This window comes from Schistosoma haematobium, chromosome 2, assembly GCF_000699445.3.
Source record: "Schistosoma haematobium chromosome 2, whole genome shotgun sequence".
Lineage (NCBI taxonomy): Eukaryota > Metazoa > Platyhelminthes > Trematoda > Strigeidida > Schistosomatidae > Schistosoma > Schistosoma haematobium.
The window spans coordinates 15,870,431-15,887,984 of NC_067197.1; the positions used below are offsets into that span (position 1 = coordinate 15,870,431).

Consider the following 17,554-nt stretch of genomic DNA (forward strand, 5'->3'; position numbering starts at 1 on the left):
AAACTGTATCACGAGGCAAGCCCTAACTTGGAATCCTGAAGGGAAGCGGAAAAGAGGAAGGCCAAAGAACACATTACGTCGGGAAATCGAAGCAGATATGAAAAGGATGAATAACAACTGGAAGGAGCTGGAAAAGATTGCTCAGGACAGGGTTGGAAGACGAGTTCAGATGGGCGGCCTATACTCCGCGACGAGGAGTAACAGAGATAAGTAAGTCAAATTCTCTTGGCTAAATTTCAAACTGTTTAGAAACTTGACAATACAGATTAATCTGATTATAAATGGCTTATAACAGATTTAATTAGGAATACTTTTAGAAGGTTTAACACTTTCAGGATACCATTTAATTATCATGGTCAAAAACTATAGAATTTCTATTTGTTTTGTACTTTTCAATAATGATTGAAACAAAATTTTAAGGGTAAATTCAAATTTGTTCATTGTGTTTTTTCTAAATGTATCAAAATTGGTAAAATATCCTGCATTATGTAATAGTGTTGATCAAAATACTATGCAATGACACTAAGACACATTACAATACAGTCCCTATTTTTGAAAATCAATCAGCTAGTAAATGTGAAAAGAGTTGAGAAGTGAATTACAGCACAATTTTCTTATTTATAATAAGGTCTCCAAAGGAAATCTTCAGTAAAAAACAGATATTGAGTCATATTTTTTATATTTGATAGCTTTTAAATGTTGTTGAATCAGAGAGTAGTTAACCAAGGAATTCTATAGTTTGATGTAATTTCACAAATCAAAGAAAACAACAAGAATATATCATGACAACGCACAATACTAAAATGTACTGGTTTTCTCATCTGATGTATTCAATAACGCTCAGTAAGAAACTATTCTTCAAATAGATTGACTAATTTAGTTATGTTGATAGTCTCAATTGATTTTATTCATCAGACCTTCTTTAAGTGTCATGTTCTTAAAAAATCATTTCAAAGTGATTTTGTCAGTTTCATTTAAATGGGATGATCGACCAATGCTTCCTATAAAAAAAACATTTGAACATCGTTATTTTTACTTGAGCCATATACTATAGTCCTTTTACCTACCATTACCAAATAGTATTCGTGTTCTAAACTATGTTATTACGGGTAACCATTTAGATTTTTAGGTTTGAATCAAACGGCGAAAACAATAAGATAACTCAATTAATTTGTGAATACCACTTAGCTATTAAAAATGCAAGATATTACCACTACCATTACTAGCTCATGTAGACAACCACAGCTTGAGGCAAATATTAAGCCTGAATAATACTGAGGAATTCTTGTAAGCTTGATATTTAAATTAAACGACTATAAATAGATATGAAGATATAAATTTAATGAACAAACTAAAAAGATAAAATGAGCATTCATCGACCAAATGGGATCAAACCATTCAAATTAAAGATAATTAGATTATTATCTAAACATCTATATTACATCAGACTTTTTCTCTTTTTAAGAAATAATAAAGCAGAATTGTTATAAAGTTAAAATTCTGCAATTAAACATCAAAACTCTATAACTATTACTTAGTTATTATATGAAGCTGTGAACTCGTCTAAGTAGCTGCATTAAGTTTTATACATGAAGTAATTTCATATTTTTGGAGAGATTTCGGTAGAATGGTTTTTCTAAGATAATAGTTCTTACCATTAGAATTGTTTCCGGAAAACTAAGATGATAAATACTTGTGAATATACTGTTTACAAATCACAATGCTATTTATCATTTGGTGATCTCTTTAACAAGAGAAATTATTTTGGCAAGGAAAGTTATTAAACACTTTGTTACCGATTATCGTGATGTGTGCTACTGATGTCGATAGATATAAGTAATATGTATCACCAATCGGAAGTGAAATACTTGGAGATAGAAGGTTAAGAAGATCGAAAAAAAGAGAACGAGAACAAAGAATAATTGGTGTGAAAAATAAGGGACACTGAAGTCTGAGACGATTGACTGATATTTTTCAAAAGGAGTACTTACTCTATGGTTCTCAAATTTCACTAAGAAATTCTGTAATTTAGTGTTTAAATACATTCGATTGTCCCCACTTGTATTCTCGTTTACTACATTATAAATTGAAAAAAATTAAAATAATCAAATCCATTCAAACGATAAACAGAATACTAGTTTATGGTAAAAGACTATTGGCAGAGAGTTAGCCAATCACGAATAATAGATCAATATAAATTTTTGACTGATAAGAAACAATGAAATCCTAGTCATGGCAACCATGATATATAAAAGAATTTTTAATTAGCTTGTTGGCAAAAATATGTTGTGAGTTTGAATGACGTAACTTTTAATGTACATAAATGAGTTTATGAAAACAGCCATGTGGGAGTTGTATTTAAATTAACGTTGATAAAAACAAGATATATAAACAATAATTCATTGGTTTACTCCGGAAAACTGTCTCTTTTCCTCTGCTAACAAGCCGCTTAAAATTTTGAATAGAAATGTTTTGGTTGTCTCGCCTAATAATTGTTTTATGAACATAGGAGTTTATTATAGACTGGAACTTCCTGAAGATAGGATCTATGTAATTCTAGTGGCCAATTTGAAAAAGTTGTAACAAGTTGTATAAAATGTTAAGTCTACTGAATTTAGACAGCGTATATGTATTCTAAAGATATCATGATTTTGAAGAAACCTGTAGCTTCTGGATTCAATTCTGAGTAGGATTATGGGTGGACTTGACTACATAGTCAAAAACTAAAAGGAAAGAAACATTTAGACATCCGTTGTTTTAAGTGGCTATCCAATTGGTATAAGTTTGACGAGAGGTAATTTCAAAAAATTAATTTCCTTATGTCAATCATTCCTCAATACAATACAATCAACATTCCTTTCCACCACTCATCTCCAATTTGACACATCCCATTTATAACAGATTTCATGAGGATATTTATCTCAAAACCAGTCTCTGAACGGTTAACCTTTGTAGTTAACATTAGATAGTTTTAAAAAGAGTTCCCACGTGGAACTGAAAATTCACCAAAATACGAACGTATTGGATGATGTTTTTGTTTTAATTCAATACAAATCAGTAATGATAGCTCTTAAGATCACATTTTAAACCCTTAGAACCTTAAGGAAAATAAGATCATGGAGAAAACTGAGTTCTTCAGTCTTCAACTAGAACAATATTATGACACAAAACTTCTTGGCTTAATATTGGTTCTTTAAGTTAAATAAGTTAATTGTCTTCAAGGGAAATAAGTAAAATTAAATTGAGTACTGGCAATTTGAACTATTTCATTAAAACATCGTCTTGATCGAAGTCAAAACTATTCTTATAAGAATTAAAATTTGAATAATGATAACATTACCAAGTTTGTTGTAAATGCTTAAAAACAATATTTATTTTAAGTTACTATAGAATCAGAAAAATCTACCTTTTAAAAAGTAATGAACACTAAATGAAACAATTAGATATTTTATTAAAGGTTAACATATGTGTTGGGATATTCAGGAAAATATCCCAAAAATTATTCTGTTAAGTCTAACGCTATCCTTTGAACTTGAGATGGTATCATTTTCCTATTGGTCAATATTTATTTCACGTGTCATTTTCCTACTGGTCAATACTTATTTCACGTGTCAAATGTTATTTTCTGTTTTATGGTGCGGTGTGGTCTGCTTGATTGGTAATATAAACAGAGTATGTTTTAAATACATGATTCATATCACAGAGGCTGAGACTTGCGTTCTGGACTCAACTGGCTGGGCTAGACAAGGAATCAGGACCAATCAGGACTCTGGGTTGTTTTCTCACGTGTCTTACGCGTTTTTGGTTCGATCGACAATTCGCTGCCGGCTAATCTGCAGTCCCAAGTTATAACAATATGAGACTTACATAATCTCCTAAAATTTATTACGGTAGAACAAAAAAAAGAACTGACTAATTCGTACTACGTGTTCTCAAAGTCTAAAAATGATATTTTCTTTCTAATTCATAGTCTCATAAAAAGCTTAAAAATCAGTAATCAGTATGATAAGAAGAAAAGTTTTAATTTTCCAGACAAATAAACACAATCTTTTTTTCTACAAGTTTTAAGCTTTATGTATCCATTTCCTACTCAGTATTTTCTTTATAATAAATAAAAGATTTTAAAAACACAAGTATATAAAACCTTCACATCTAGTAATAAGTATTTAAAATCTAGAAGAGACTTGAAATAATGCATTTTAAATAAATTATTAAATGTTCCCATTGTTATCTAAGACTGCAAATGATCAATCTCTTGTTGGCATATGTGCATCCTTCTGGGAACTGCCTCGATATTGCCTGAAGTTACAAGTATTATAAACAGAGATGGATAGTGGCTAGCAGTGGAATCAAGGACGCGCGTTTCGTCCTTGAGAAGATACAAGCAAACAACAGCGAATGTATATAACTTCACCCCATTGCACAAGAAGATGGCTATCAGGAATCAGTAGCTAAGTGGATAACACTATGGCGTTGGAAGCGAATGGTACTAGGTTCAAGTTCCAGAGTGAATATCAACTCTGAGATGTAGGTCCATCCAGCTGACAAGTTCTGGATTCCACTGGATTAATAAGTATGTTCCATGCAATTATTGATCATAAAGTTCACTAATTAGTCAGTTTGTGGTATATGCAACTGATGTAGTATGTATCATCAAACGAAAGCGGAATGCCTGGAGGCCGAAAGCTGAGAAGTTTGATGGGAAGAGAACGAAAACAGAGAGTGATTGATATGGAAATGAAGGAACAATGAAGTTTGAAACAATTGATGGATATTTTGCAAATGAAGTATTTACTGTACGGTTCTCAGATTTTGCTAAGAGACTCTGTAATTTTGTGTTCAAACACACTTGGTTGTCCCTGCCTGTGTTCTCGTCCACAACGAGTTGATTATACGAGGACTCTGATACATCTAAGTATTGATTATCTTTGGAATTTGATTTTTACTACTATAAGCCTTGATATATATGTTGTTGACGAGGAGCGTGTGAACAAATGAGCAAAATAAAATATAAGTTCCCATTAAAATGACTACTATAGAACACTAAATTCAAAAGCTAAGATGATGTAAATAGAGTTTTCTTATCTTAAAAAAAGATAATTATGTGAAAATGACGTAAAACGTACGTTAAAGTAACCCTAACTGAAAATAAGGATGACAATGCGGCCTGCTTAAACATCTGGGCTACCTGTCCCTCTCATCTGGATATTTAAACAAGTTAACTATTCTCTTGTTTGTTTTAACACATCATTATCCCAAATAGTTTCGTAACCTATTCACATGTGCGTTTATGAAAAGTTTAAGAACTTCCGCTATACTAGTTACAAAAGAGCTGAATCAGAGACATCGTGGTTGCTGGCAATATACATCAAAAATAATATACATTATTCAGATGTCGGTCGATTGCTGAACTTCTAACATCTAACTGGCAACCACTCAATATTTATCGTCATGATTGATTAAAAAATAAGAAAAGGGAACTTGTTGAAATACTTTGTGCTGGTAATTCTATATTGTACCAAAAATGTGATATTGAATAAAGCCAATAATAATAATAATAATAATAATAATAATAATAATAATAATAATAATAATAATTCTGATATTTAATAATTCAACAACACAAAAATGGTAATAAATTTTATTCGAAAAAAGTAATAAAACATTTAATATTGAACAATTTTAATGAGATAAACAAAACAAGTTGCTTTAAACACTCATATTTATGATCAATGCTCAATGTAGAATAAAACTCGGCAAAAAAAGAAACGAAGATTAAAGTTTTTAATTAAGGATTTAATCAACAAAACATCTTAATAATTAGGCATTTTATTTTAAAAAAGAAATTTAACTATGTTGTTTATTTACGTAGTAACAATATTTAAAATAAATTTTATTTAATGTTTAATAAGCGCTGGAAGTGGATAGGACACACATTGAGGAAAGCACCTAACTGCGTCACAAGACAAGCCCTCACATGGAATCCTCAAGGCCAAAGGAAAAGAGGAAGACCAAAGAACACATTACGTCGGGAAATGGAGATAGATATGAGAAAAATGAACAAGAATTGGATAGGACTAGAAAGGAAGGCCCAGGACAGAATGGGTTGGAGAATGCTGGTCGGCGGCCTATGCTCTGTTGGGAGTAACAGGCGTAAGTAAGTAAGTAATTTGAAAACATATTCATAATATGAACTATGAATATGATAGAATGTTATCAAGATATTTAACACGATATTACTAAGGATATAAATCATTTAGCTAAGAAAATATAATTCTATCCGATAGACAAATATTCTTTATTACTATTATTAACAAAGAAGTTTTATATTATTTTTGTCCTTACAACTAACTAATACTGTTAGCTCTCTGTAATCAAGTCTAGGAGTTTGTATTCGCTCACAGATATCACTTCCAGTGAGAAGCCTAATGATATTACATTGTTCCATAAACTAAACTAGATGAAGTCGAATTAGGATAATTAAATGTCAGATTCTTTCATTACTAAGCCATCAATCCAGTGTTTAATTTTGATGTTAGAAAAATTATCGTGTTATATAAAATATATTCTGTAGCACTTTATACTTAGTAAAATAAAATAAAAATTAACTTTATTTATGTCAAATTATTACAAATGAAATAATAGCTGAGAGTAATAAGATGAAAAGTGTTTTGTTATTACAAGTCAACATCTATTGCCGCTTGTGGGATATATTAGAAATCAAAAATAGAGCTTGGATTTTATGGTAGGCTGTAGTTCTATGTTAGGTTATAGATTTGATACACAGAACAAAAGCTAGTATTATTGATGGAACCGTATTTAAGATATAAACTATTGTTCTTAATTATATAATTAAATAACTAATATAATAATAATAAAGAACCCAGTTTTTAAACACCACCAAATGATTAAAAATATTTCGCTGTTGGTTTTAATTCATAAACAATAATTAGCATGGAGTTTATAAAAAATAGGAAGATATAATAAGTATTTGATGTAAAACACACTCAAACAAACATTCATCAATAAACCGATATAAGATATGACTTGAGGTAAGTGTGTTTTTATCTGAGTTTCTTTAATTCATATTACAAATTAACACTCCAAATAGTAAATCAGACCAACTAATGATATGAAACTTAGTAGTGACTGAAGTGTAGGAAATATCAATACATTTAGTAAACGAGTCCCGACTAGGACGAAACGCACATTCTGTATCCCATTGCTACCGCTATCTAACCCTATTAATATACTCGCAAATATCTGGGTATATAGAGGTTTCCCTCTCAAGATACATAAATGTTCAAAGTGATTGATAAACTACAGTATTTAATATCAACAAGAAGATACAAACACTTACGAATTGAAGTGCAGGAAATATTATTCAAATGAATTTAATAAAATCGGGAAATTAGAAATATAAAAACGAAAACATAAACAAATAGACCACATGATGATAAATACGTTTTTACTGCAGTAATCATCTGCGACTATAAACTGAGATATGCACTGGGCCTTAAATAAATTTATCGATCAAATAAAGTAATGAATTGTATTTAATATCTTCCATGAAACGGTTATTGATATTTATTCGCAGAACATATGTACAAACATAAGTTTCTAATGATCAACTCATGTCTTAAATGCCATAATGAAATATGATATGCTAACGTATAAATAATAAAATATTCTATTTTTAATACAGCACTTGAGAGAAGCTTCTAGATAAAAAGCAATACGAATTCAATATGCCTAAAGTAAATCATGCATATTCCCTTCGATCTTTAATTAATAATAATTCAATTTTTTTCAAAATAATCAACATTTACATTTTAAAAAGCATCTACTCACTTTCAAATCTCGATGTACAACTCCTTGACTATGCATATATTCAGTAGCTAACAGAACTTGTCGAATAAGGGCACTTGCATCACGTTCAGTATAACTACCTTTCTGAACAATACGATCGAATAATTCCCCTCCAGTAACCCTAAATTTGACAGAAAGAGGAAATAAAGTCTTGTAAACGAATATCAGAGGAATAACCAGTTAATAAAACAAATTAACAGAGTATTCTGATTTAGTTATTAGGGTATGAAAGTCATTGTTCTTCAAAAATCATTATGATATAAATTACATCGCTGTAAAGTAAAATTTTAATTAATTTGATCATAGTTATTAGTTGCTAACAATCTGTTAAATATTTGACCCAATACTATCATAATTCATTATTTTATAAAACATTATATTGTTGTGAATTGTCCTGGAATGAAATCTTAGTGACGAAACTTTCAGTGTTCTATTCTTCGAGTTCTGTCTAAAATACTGAACTTTCAGGTTGACTCATGTCCATTTAATAAGAAGAAAATTCACCTTTGAATAACATCGATTAACTTGTCATGAGTTTTGAACCAGGAGAGTTTAAACTAGGTTAAATCGGAGAAACTGCCGTATTTTATGATCTTTTCTAACATCGGCTTATAGTGCTTTTCTGTAATTCTTCACCGCTTTCCTGTTTTTATTGTCTAGTGTTAACAATAACCCTTGTGTGTCCCGTAAAGTCTTTTCTATATTGCTCATACATTGGAGTGGATAAAGAGGACATTGTATATCACCCTCTTAGTTTATTGTCAATGAACCATTGCACATCTTGTTTTGCCATTTATTCAGTAAAAGATAAGTCAGTTGGCAAGAAATATTATGTTCAGTGAAGTGGAAAACAACGCGAAAAGACAACAAGTGTTTTATTGTTGTGTAATAGTAAAAAAACGTTACTAAAGGGACAATAATAATCATTTATTCAGTCAAAATTTATTAAAACATTTGCAAATACAAAGCCATACAATACTTCAAACTTTAGTCGACGAAACTACAATAAGCATAGCTGTTTTTATGGTCAAACGCTCCTACTTACTGTCAGATGACCTTTGTCATTAATTATCACTATTTATGACCCAATAAGTAATTCACAGGCAGATTATCAGAACTGGATATTCATATGCATGGCTGAAAAGTCTGCTTTATTTATCAACTTTAATACTTATTTTGACGATTTTGCTCTTGTTTACTTTATATATATATATATATATATATATATATATATATATATATATATATATATATATATATATATATAGACTGCTCCGGTTATCTAAGCCAATTATTTTTTAACCAACAATCGTTTGTTAAATGAATTTACTGGCGTAACACTTTATAAGAGACAGCCATTAACGTGTGCTACAGTTTTCAAAAGTTTCTTATTATTTAAAATCGCAGCTTTTCTACGTGTTTTATTTAACTATATTAGCGTAAAATCCAAGTTCCACAAGAAGTTGACACCGTATTTATCATTATAAATACTTCTGAAACAGTTAAATCTCGTTTCAAAAGGTGAGTAGTCATCGACAAATTATTGAAAAGAACAAATATCCTAGATACCAACAACAAAAATATTCTTCATGACGGAAAGCAACTGAATTCAAAAAGCAGTAGAAGAATTAGGTATGTAAAGAAGTGTTTCTATAAAGGACAACGACTATCCATAAATTAAGTCCTATAAATACAATGTCACCGTATCCTTTTATTTCGTTTATTCAAGATTGTAATTTGGTGTGTTTGATACATTATGAATTTTATGATCAAACAGTCAGTCAGTAACAACGTAGAACTTCGTACGTACGTACATCAGTTCGAGTTGCCACACCACATTACCACAGAGATGCAGTGGTCGATTCAAATCCCGTAGTGGTAGAGGTAATAAGAGTATAAGCAGTAATCGGGAAGATTAGTGTTTGGAGATGTTACTTAAAGAGTATAATCCAGTGAAATAAATTTGGAAAGAGGAAAAAAAGGGACATGAAGAATTCAGAAGATTAGAATTTGGTAGAACATAAAGAATGGATGCACCTGCGCCATTGCAAACGATTTTGAGCCATGTCATTCAGGGTCTCTAACCACCGGTCCCCAACCAGGTAGTTTACACCTACCGACATGACTCAGACCACTTGTCAGTGACTTCACGGACTTGTTCCATGTTTTGGTCTGGCCGCCCCTAGCTTTCTTCCAACCTACTCCTATACCACTGAACATCACACGTTGGAATTTTATGATAAGTTGAATATAATCAATAAAGCATTCGTATCCCCTTCATTACACATTTCAAGTTTAAATGACTGTGAACAAAAAAGGAGTGATATAGAAGTATAATAAATAATTGCTCTGAGTTGTTTTTATTAGGCTGCTTGAAGCTTGCATTGCAGTTTAAGCTTACAATCAAATTAACGACACTGGGATTAGTTGATAATTACGTATTTGTGAACAGAGCCATAACTACTTTTGAAAAACTTGACTTGCTTTCAACCACTCTCAAAGAAGTGCCAAGCATATTTTGTATTTCAAAAGTTTGCCCGCAAATAGTAAGTTTTAGTTCTTTACCTAAAGTTTGCTGACATTTATCAGTCCGTTTTCATGGACTGAGGGTAAGCTAGTATGAGAAAATTCCTCATGTACGATATTTTACAGCAAATAAAAATTTTGAATATATAGATGTATCGATGAAGTACTACTAATTGGATCCATTTCACTGATACTTCCTAATCACGGATTACGATTATCTTGAAGACCCTAAACACAACATTTACATCCGTCCTCCCAACATGGCTCATTTCAATAGTTGCTGATATTATAGACATATACAATTATCTCTGTCTACTCAATCTAAACCATTTTCCAATCCAAGTCCACATTGGCTAGCACCGCATATCTGAGTTGGCAAAAATGAATTTGATTAAACTATTTAAATGAAGCTTCATTTATTTTCTGGAGAGTCTGTATTTAGTTATTACTTTTGATAAAAATTATAACAAGTTACAACGGTAGGGATAGTGATTAAAAAAACCTGCCGTGAAGATATGATAAAACAAGGACAAAGCTGACACATACAAGAATAAAGCTGACAAACTCATTAAAAGTGCTAACCAAAATAACGTTCATTTGGTAGTAATTTTTGGGGCAATCTTAAGTCACCTAAGGAGCTACTGAGAGCCAAAGAGTATAAAATATGTTCTGTCTCAGTTTGACACTTTATTGGCGTACATTCACAGATCAACACAAAGTAAAAAATAAGAGTTTTCAAGTATCTCATAAGGCAAGGTATCTTAAGGCCACTAAGCTAGGTGTATTTTTGAAATCTGTAGTGTATATATTTTTGTACTGAAATTATCAAAGCACATTTGCGTGTGTCACTGATGTTTTGTATAAATACACTAGTGGTTTGTGGATAGCTCGCCATACGACACATTAAACACAGGATAGATAATTTGATCAGTTGCATTAATATTACCAAAGTGGGTTTTTACGTACCTTTTTTCATCAAATGGGTGTGAATTTTCCACTCAAAACCTGTCGAATACCCGTTCTTACCGACGGCTATAGCCTAAATCATCTTGAATAACCCGCATCACACATCAGTAAATCAGAGTGGAAACTGAATACCCTTATTTACGTGAATGAAGGCCGAGGTGAAGATCGACACCCATTTCTTGTTGTTCGCCTGATTAATTTCTGTACAAAGGCTAATAATAAAAGACGGACTCCCACACGGAAATAAATTTTGCAAAGCTTTCAATCAGTAACCTGATGATTAAAAGCTAGAAGCTCTAATGGTCCATTTAGGGATAACCAGCATACATGTGTCTTGTACTGATCGTCGTAATACAATAATCGTGAGTTTATAAATAGAGTGTGAACATAAAGCTATTGAGAACAATGATTTGCTAAAACACCCTCTCGCCCTCGAATATTCTACAAGAGCAGTCGAAATATCCTTTGTATGATGGTGTAAACCATCTGCTGATATTTGCACAATAGTCAGGTTAATTCTAATGGTGTGACGTCGAATTTCAATACGTATTTTTATATCAGTGGCTAGGGACGGTTCATGTTTAGTTGGACTGCAAGACCCGTGGCGAAAATCTAAGCATAGTTTTGCATGCAACTTATGTAAACATTCAGTTTAAAGGCAAAGTAGATGCAATTAACGTTTTCTTTTATTTACATATTAGGTAATATTTAATAATACATATCATTAAGCGAACTTTGATTTTTAAGAATAAACATTTAACTCACAGTTCCATAACAAGGTAGTAACACTCCGCATCTTCTAAGACATCAAACAACTGAACTATATTTGGGTGTCTGAGTCTGGTTTCATAAAGAGGTTTTAACTCATCAACTAACCTTCTCAGCACTTCTATCTCATTGTTGAGAGACTCCTTGCGTGACTCAGCCTCCTTGATAGCACACTCAGAATTTTGAGACTTAGAAAGGTATTTTTTGCGAATACACTTTATCGCTACGAATGATCCAGGGTTTCGTTGATCCTCTGCAAGACGGACTTCTGAGAAGGCTCCCCTAGATGAGTGGGTGCAATTGTATTACATGAAATCATTCATACGTTCCCAATATTTCTTTGAATTCATAGTGGTCAATCGACTGTAACGAAACCATCACACTGAACTATGTAGGGGACGGTAACAACTGAACAAAGTGCATTTCTAATAGCAAATTAAAATTATGTCAAGGTTGAATATAACTCTTTGAAGCATACAAACGAAGACGCTGCATGAGAAGGCACAACTCAAGTTTATGGTGTGTTTAATACGTGAACAAACCTACGGAGTTACTTTTCGTGTTTTAGGAAACAAATCACATACCAATAGATCGAAAATTAGACTGATGATGCATATCAGTTTTCAGTCTTCAGTCTTCAGTAATAAGGATAGGAGGTCTGTCGACCTATATTAATCCTTGCAGTTTGTAACACTGTGGAGGTCCAATCTCGTTTTGAATATATTAACAGACGGTGCTGATATTACGTGTTCCGGTAGAGAATTCCAGTAATTCACTACTCGGTGCGAGAAACGGAACTCCGGACGTAAACGGTTTGATCTCGGTTTTTGAACTTTCTTCAAATGTCCTCTCAAATGATCGGTTCTAGACGGAAGCAAAAGATAAGACATGTTAATACCAAGGTCATCGTTCAGTATACGATAAGCCACTATTAGATCACCCCGTACTCTACGGTAAGATAACTGAAATAAGTTAAGGTGTCTCAGTCTGTCTTCATAAGATAGGCCAGCTAGACCTTTTACCATTTTAGTAGATCATCGTTGGACTCTTTCTAGCATATCTGCTTCATATTTGAAACAAGGACTCGCTGCTTGAATCCCGTATTCTAAATGTGGTCGCACATAAATCGGGTATAGTAATCCAAACATTTCATCATCTAAATACTGAAAAGACCTACGAATTGACCATAATACCCTATAGCCTTCTGCAGCAGCAGCCTTACAGTGACTAGTCGTTTTGAGATCATTGCTTAATATAACTCCTAAGTCTTTATAGTTTCTTGCTTTGGGTAGCACGAATCCACGTAGTGTATAGTCATACGATTCATCAAAGTTATTTAACTGCATCACTACACTCTTATTAGGATTTACTTCTAGTGACCACCTGTCTAACCATGCCACCAATGAGCTAAGATCGTCCTGTAATACTATTCCATCCGACATACTATGTATGGGTCTCCAAATCTTTATGCCATCAGCGAAGAGTAGAACGGATGATTTTGCTACAGTTGGCAATTCATTTACATAAAGTAAAAAGAGAAGAGGACCTAGGATTGTGCCTTGGGGAACCCCACTTTTTACAGGTACCCACGAGGAGAGAGCCCCTTTAACCCTTACCCTTTGTCTCCTGTCATGGAGAAAGTTACTTATCCATTCGACGACTGTGTTATGGATTCCAAAACGTTTCAGTTTGAATTTAAGACCAGAGTGTGAAATCTTATCAAAGGCTTTACATAGATCTATGAAAATTACATCCACAGGAGCATTCCGATCCTTTGCCGCAGCCCACTCTTCTCGTGCAATGAGAAGATTTGTCAAGCAAGATAGGCCTTTCCGAAAACCATGTTGTGCCCTGGAGAAAAGATTTTGCCCATCAACATAGTTTATAACAGATATCCGAATGATTTTCTCCATCAGTTTCACAACTGCACTAGTTAAGCTAACGGGTCTATAGTTACTAACTAAATCCCTACTCCCAGCCTTATACACCGGACTTATTATGGCGTCTTTCCAGTCTCTAGGAAGTCTGGACTGTCTCAGAGGCATGTCGAATAGTATCGCTAATGGTTCAGCAATTTCATCTGATATGGCTTTCATAATCCTATGATGAATATCATCGGGACCACTGGATTTATCAGGTTTGAGATGCTGAAGTAGCCTTAAAACAGTACCTTTCCCAATGACTACAGGATCCATCATCGAGCCGCCGCGATCACAGTGAATCGTTGTTCGTTCCTCATTACCGATGAAAAACACTTTACTGAAATATTCCGATAAAGCTTCAACTTTTTCGGCATCATTTTCTGCCAAGACTAACGGATTTTCTTGTACCAAAAGTGATGGAATTCCATTGCTTCTCTTAGTTCGCCTTTTTATATACGAGAATAACCGTTTCGAACTATATCTAGAATCCCTAACCAATTTTTTTCGTATGAATGTCTAGTCTTGCTTATTAACGCTTTACAGGCATTCCTAATCTTACAATAACCGGATCTGTATTGTTCTAAGCCAGTAGAGATGAACATATTCCAGTGATTCTTCCTTTTTCTAAGGAGTTTCCTGACCGTTTTAGTTAGCCATGGTGGACTATTATTCGGTCTTCGCAGTACCAGGTATGGTATGAACGGGGACGTAACTAGTCTAAATTTACCTTTAAATACAGGCCATGCTTCTTCAACTGATATGCTAGTATCTACTAACCAATCTGTCTTAGCAGCGCATTCCTAATTGGCTGATATGTTAGCCTTCCATACATTTGGGCGCGATGTAACCTGATCGTATAACATGTCCCCAGTTCTAAACGCGAATGACAAAACAGTGTGATCACTGTTTACTAACGGTGGAAGAATATTTAGGTCGACAATATCCTCAGTCTCATGAGTGGTTACCAAATCCAGCAGAGAAGAACCCTGGTTAACACCAAAACGTGTGGGTTGGGATACATGCTGCACTAGTGCATGCTCCATTATTGTTACCAGTAACCTACTATCAAAGGAGTTTATAGATCCTTCTGTGGTCATATCAGTCCAACTAATATCAGGTGCGTTAAAGTCTCCTATTATCAAGCACCTGGTATTATCACTCCAAAGATGAATGTGCTCTAAAACAAAGTCATCAGCTAAGCAGATTGGGCTCCGATAGATGACACCTAGCATAAATTTACTACATCCTATAGACAACTTACAGCTAATGACTTCACAAGTGCCGCTATCATAGGATTCGCTAGTAGAGGAGCGGATATTTATGCCATTGGCTATATATAACAGGACGCCGCCTCCTTTTCTACATCTATGTCTATCACTCCTGATGCAATGGTATCCGGATAATTCTGGAGTAATGTCTAAGTCATGGACTAACCAAATTTCTGTCACTGCTACTATGAGTGGCTTTAACCTGTCTACTAGTGCTTCTAGTTCATAGAACTTATTTCATAAACTACGAGCGTTGGCATATAAAACTCCTAAGTATAACAGCCTATCCACACAGGCCTTGGTAGCATTCGCTTCCAAGACCTGACTATCCGAAAACCCACTAGTCGGAGATTTTCCTGGCCGTTTTGCCGACGGGTTTCAAGTTCAGCTAGTGCTTTCTTCCTTTTTATTCTATCTTCGAGAGACATGTCAGGTCTAACTCGGATGTCAGAATTGTCGTGACAACGAGCGCTACTTAACAAGAGATCCCGTTGCTTCTCCGATCCTAGGATTACCTCAAGGAGTCTGCATGGACGGGGTTCAACATTGTCCTCGGTCCTCTTGCCTATTCTTACCAATTTTTTGACCTGAACTCCTTTGGAGTTATCCGGTAAAATACTACGAATATATTCTCCTAGCTTTTCTAAGTCATGCGCGTGTCTAACTTTCGGATCAGGGTTGTTTGACTCCCGCAATTTGCTCACAATAATATTCGACATTATTAGATTTTTCTCTTCAGTCACGCCAGGATGGGTTTCACTCTTACCATCAGATCTTGGTAGTGCAATTTGTGGCTCACAATTTGAGTCCACCAGTGAGTTACTAACTACCTGTGTACTGCTTACAGCTTTTTTCTTTTCGTTTCGTTTCCTACGTACCGTGGTTTATTTTTCATCCCTCATAACACTGGGACTATTTGGAACGGTGACTGTTTTATCCAGATCTTCGGTTCCCATTAAAGGTGCATTATTACCAATGTCAGTACCAGGTGATACTACTCCCCCTGTTAATGTCAACGAAGATTCCACTTTTACGTCGGTCAGAGTCGGTTGTTTGAGGCGTCGCGCAACAGCAGGTACTAAACTGACACATTCGTCACTGTCAGTGCCCGTGTTGTCAGCGCATATGCCATCCTTCTTTTTACAGGCCAAAGCCAACAGGCTCATAGCCTCCTGTATTAGTAATGCCTTGTTGGCACAGCAAAACATGCAAAGCCAATGTGAGTTAGGCTTTGAGCATCTTTTGTATGCGGTGGGACTTAAGCAGGTGCACATTTTGTGGAACCACTTATGGCATTCGTCACACTGCATTCCCTCCTCCACAGGGAACAAACAGTTTGGTTGTCCACATTCGTGAGTACTACCAACCATTTTAGTCTGATTAAAGTGTAATACACAATATGATCACAGTATGAACACAAATGTCAGTCAACGAATAAAAGGTTACCACAAGAAAAACTTTAGCAAGATTTCAAACCTTAACGAAAGTACTTTGACACAGACCAAGAATGCTTCGAACGTAATAAATACACAAAAGCCAAAAAAACTCAACAGAATATCACTTTAACTGTATTAGATTCAATTAAAGTGTAAATCGTAGTTTGGATACGTAATTTACGATCAAAACAATTTACTAATTCAACGAGAAACAATACCACTGTCCTTTTTAGATAGCTCGCCAAACAGTGGTTAGGATAATAAATCAAACAGCCTATATTAGTCTTTTTAACTGTTAGAATTGTAAAGATTCAGTTTCGCTTTAAATTTATCAGCGAAAGGCTTTGATATTACATGTTTCAGTAGAGAATTCGTCAAGACGAGAATCTGTGGACGAACCAATCAGATTTGGGGCTTCGTTGCGAAATTCATTCATCCGTCTGGACAACTAGAGTTTTGCAATTTTAGCTGATGTCAGTTCGTGATGAAAACAATATATGTAATTCCTAAACCTAACTACCAATGGTAAATCATAGTTGTTATTCTTCAAACTGCTTCACAATCCTCATTTAGCTCTAGTAAGTAGATAGACATTGTCAAAGTGTGGTGTTTGAACGAACTAATGATACTTTTGCAATTGTTGGTTGCACGATTTCGAATTCCAAATACAGTACATTCGCTTGTGCTCGTGTCTTACTTCTTAACTGAATTGCGTTATCTCTGGGACTCTTATTTCATGCTATAATTCAAATAATTCGAAACATTATACTGGCTTAGCGATGGAGCCTGCAATGGAAAA

At 33.9% G+C, this 17,554-nt stretch overlaps 1 protein-coding gene across 1 annotated transcript in view; it reads right to left on the bottom strand.

Moving 5' to 3' along the window:
* Positions 1 to 12,834, bottom strand: part of CAMK1G_1 (calcium calmodulin-dependent protein kinase type 1G) — a gene marked incomplete at its 3' end in the record, with an annotated part of 42,030 nt that extends 29,196 nt beyond the window's left edge. The window contains exons 1-4 of the mRNA XM_012941364.3: positions 12,455 to 12,834; positions 12,238 to 12,411; positions 12,127 to 12,201; positions 7,852 to 7,990 (exon numbers count right to left, since the gene is read on the bottom strand). Coding sequence (XP_012796818.2) covers positions 7,852 to 7,990; positions 12,127 to 12,201; positions 12,238 to 12,411; positions 12,455 to 12,507 — 441 coding nt within the window. The 5' untranslated portion in view covers positions 12,508 to 12,834. The remainder of the gene's footprint in view (positions 1 to 7,851; positions 7,991 to 12,126; positions 12,202 to 12,237; positions 12,412 to 12,454) is intronic.
* Positions 12,835 to 17,554: the final 4,720 nt, after the last annotated feature.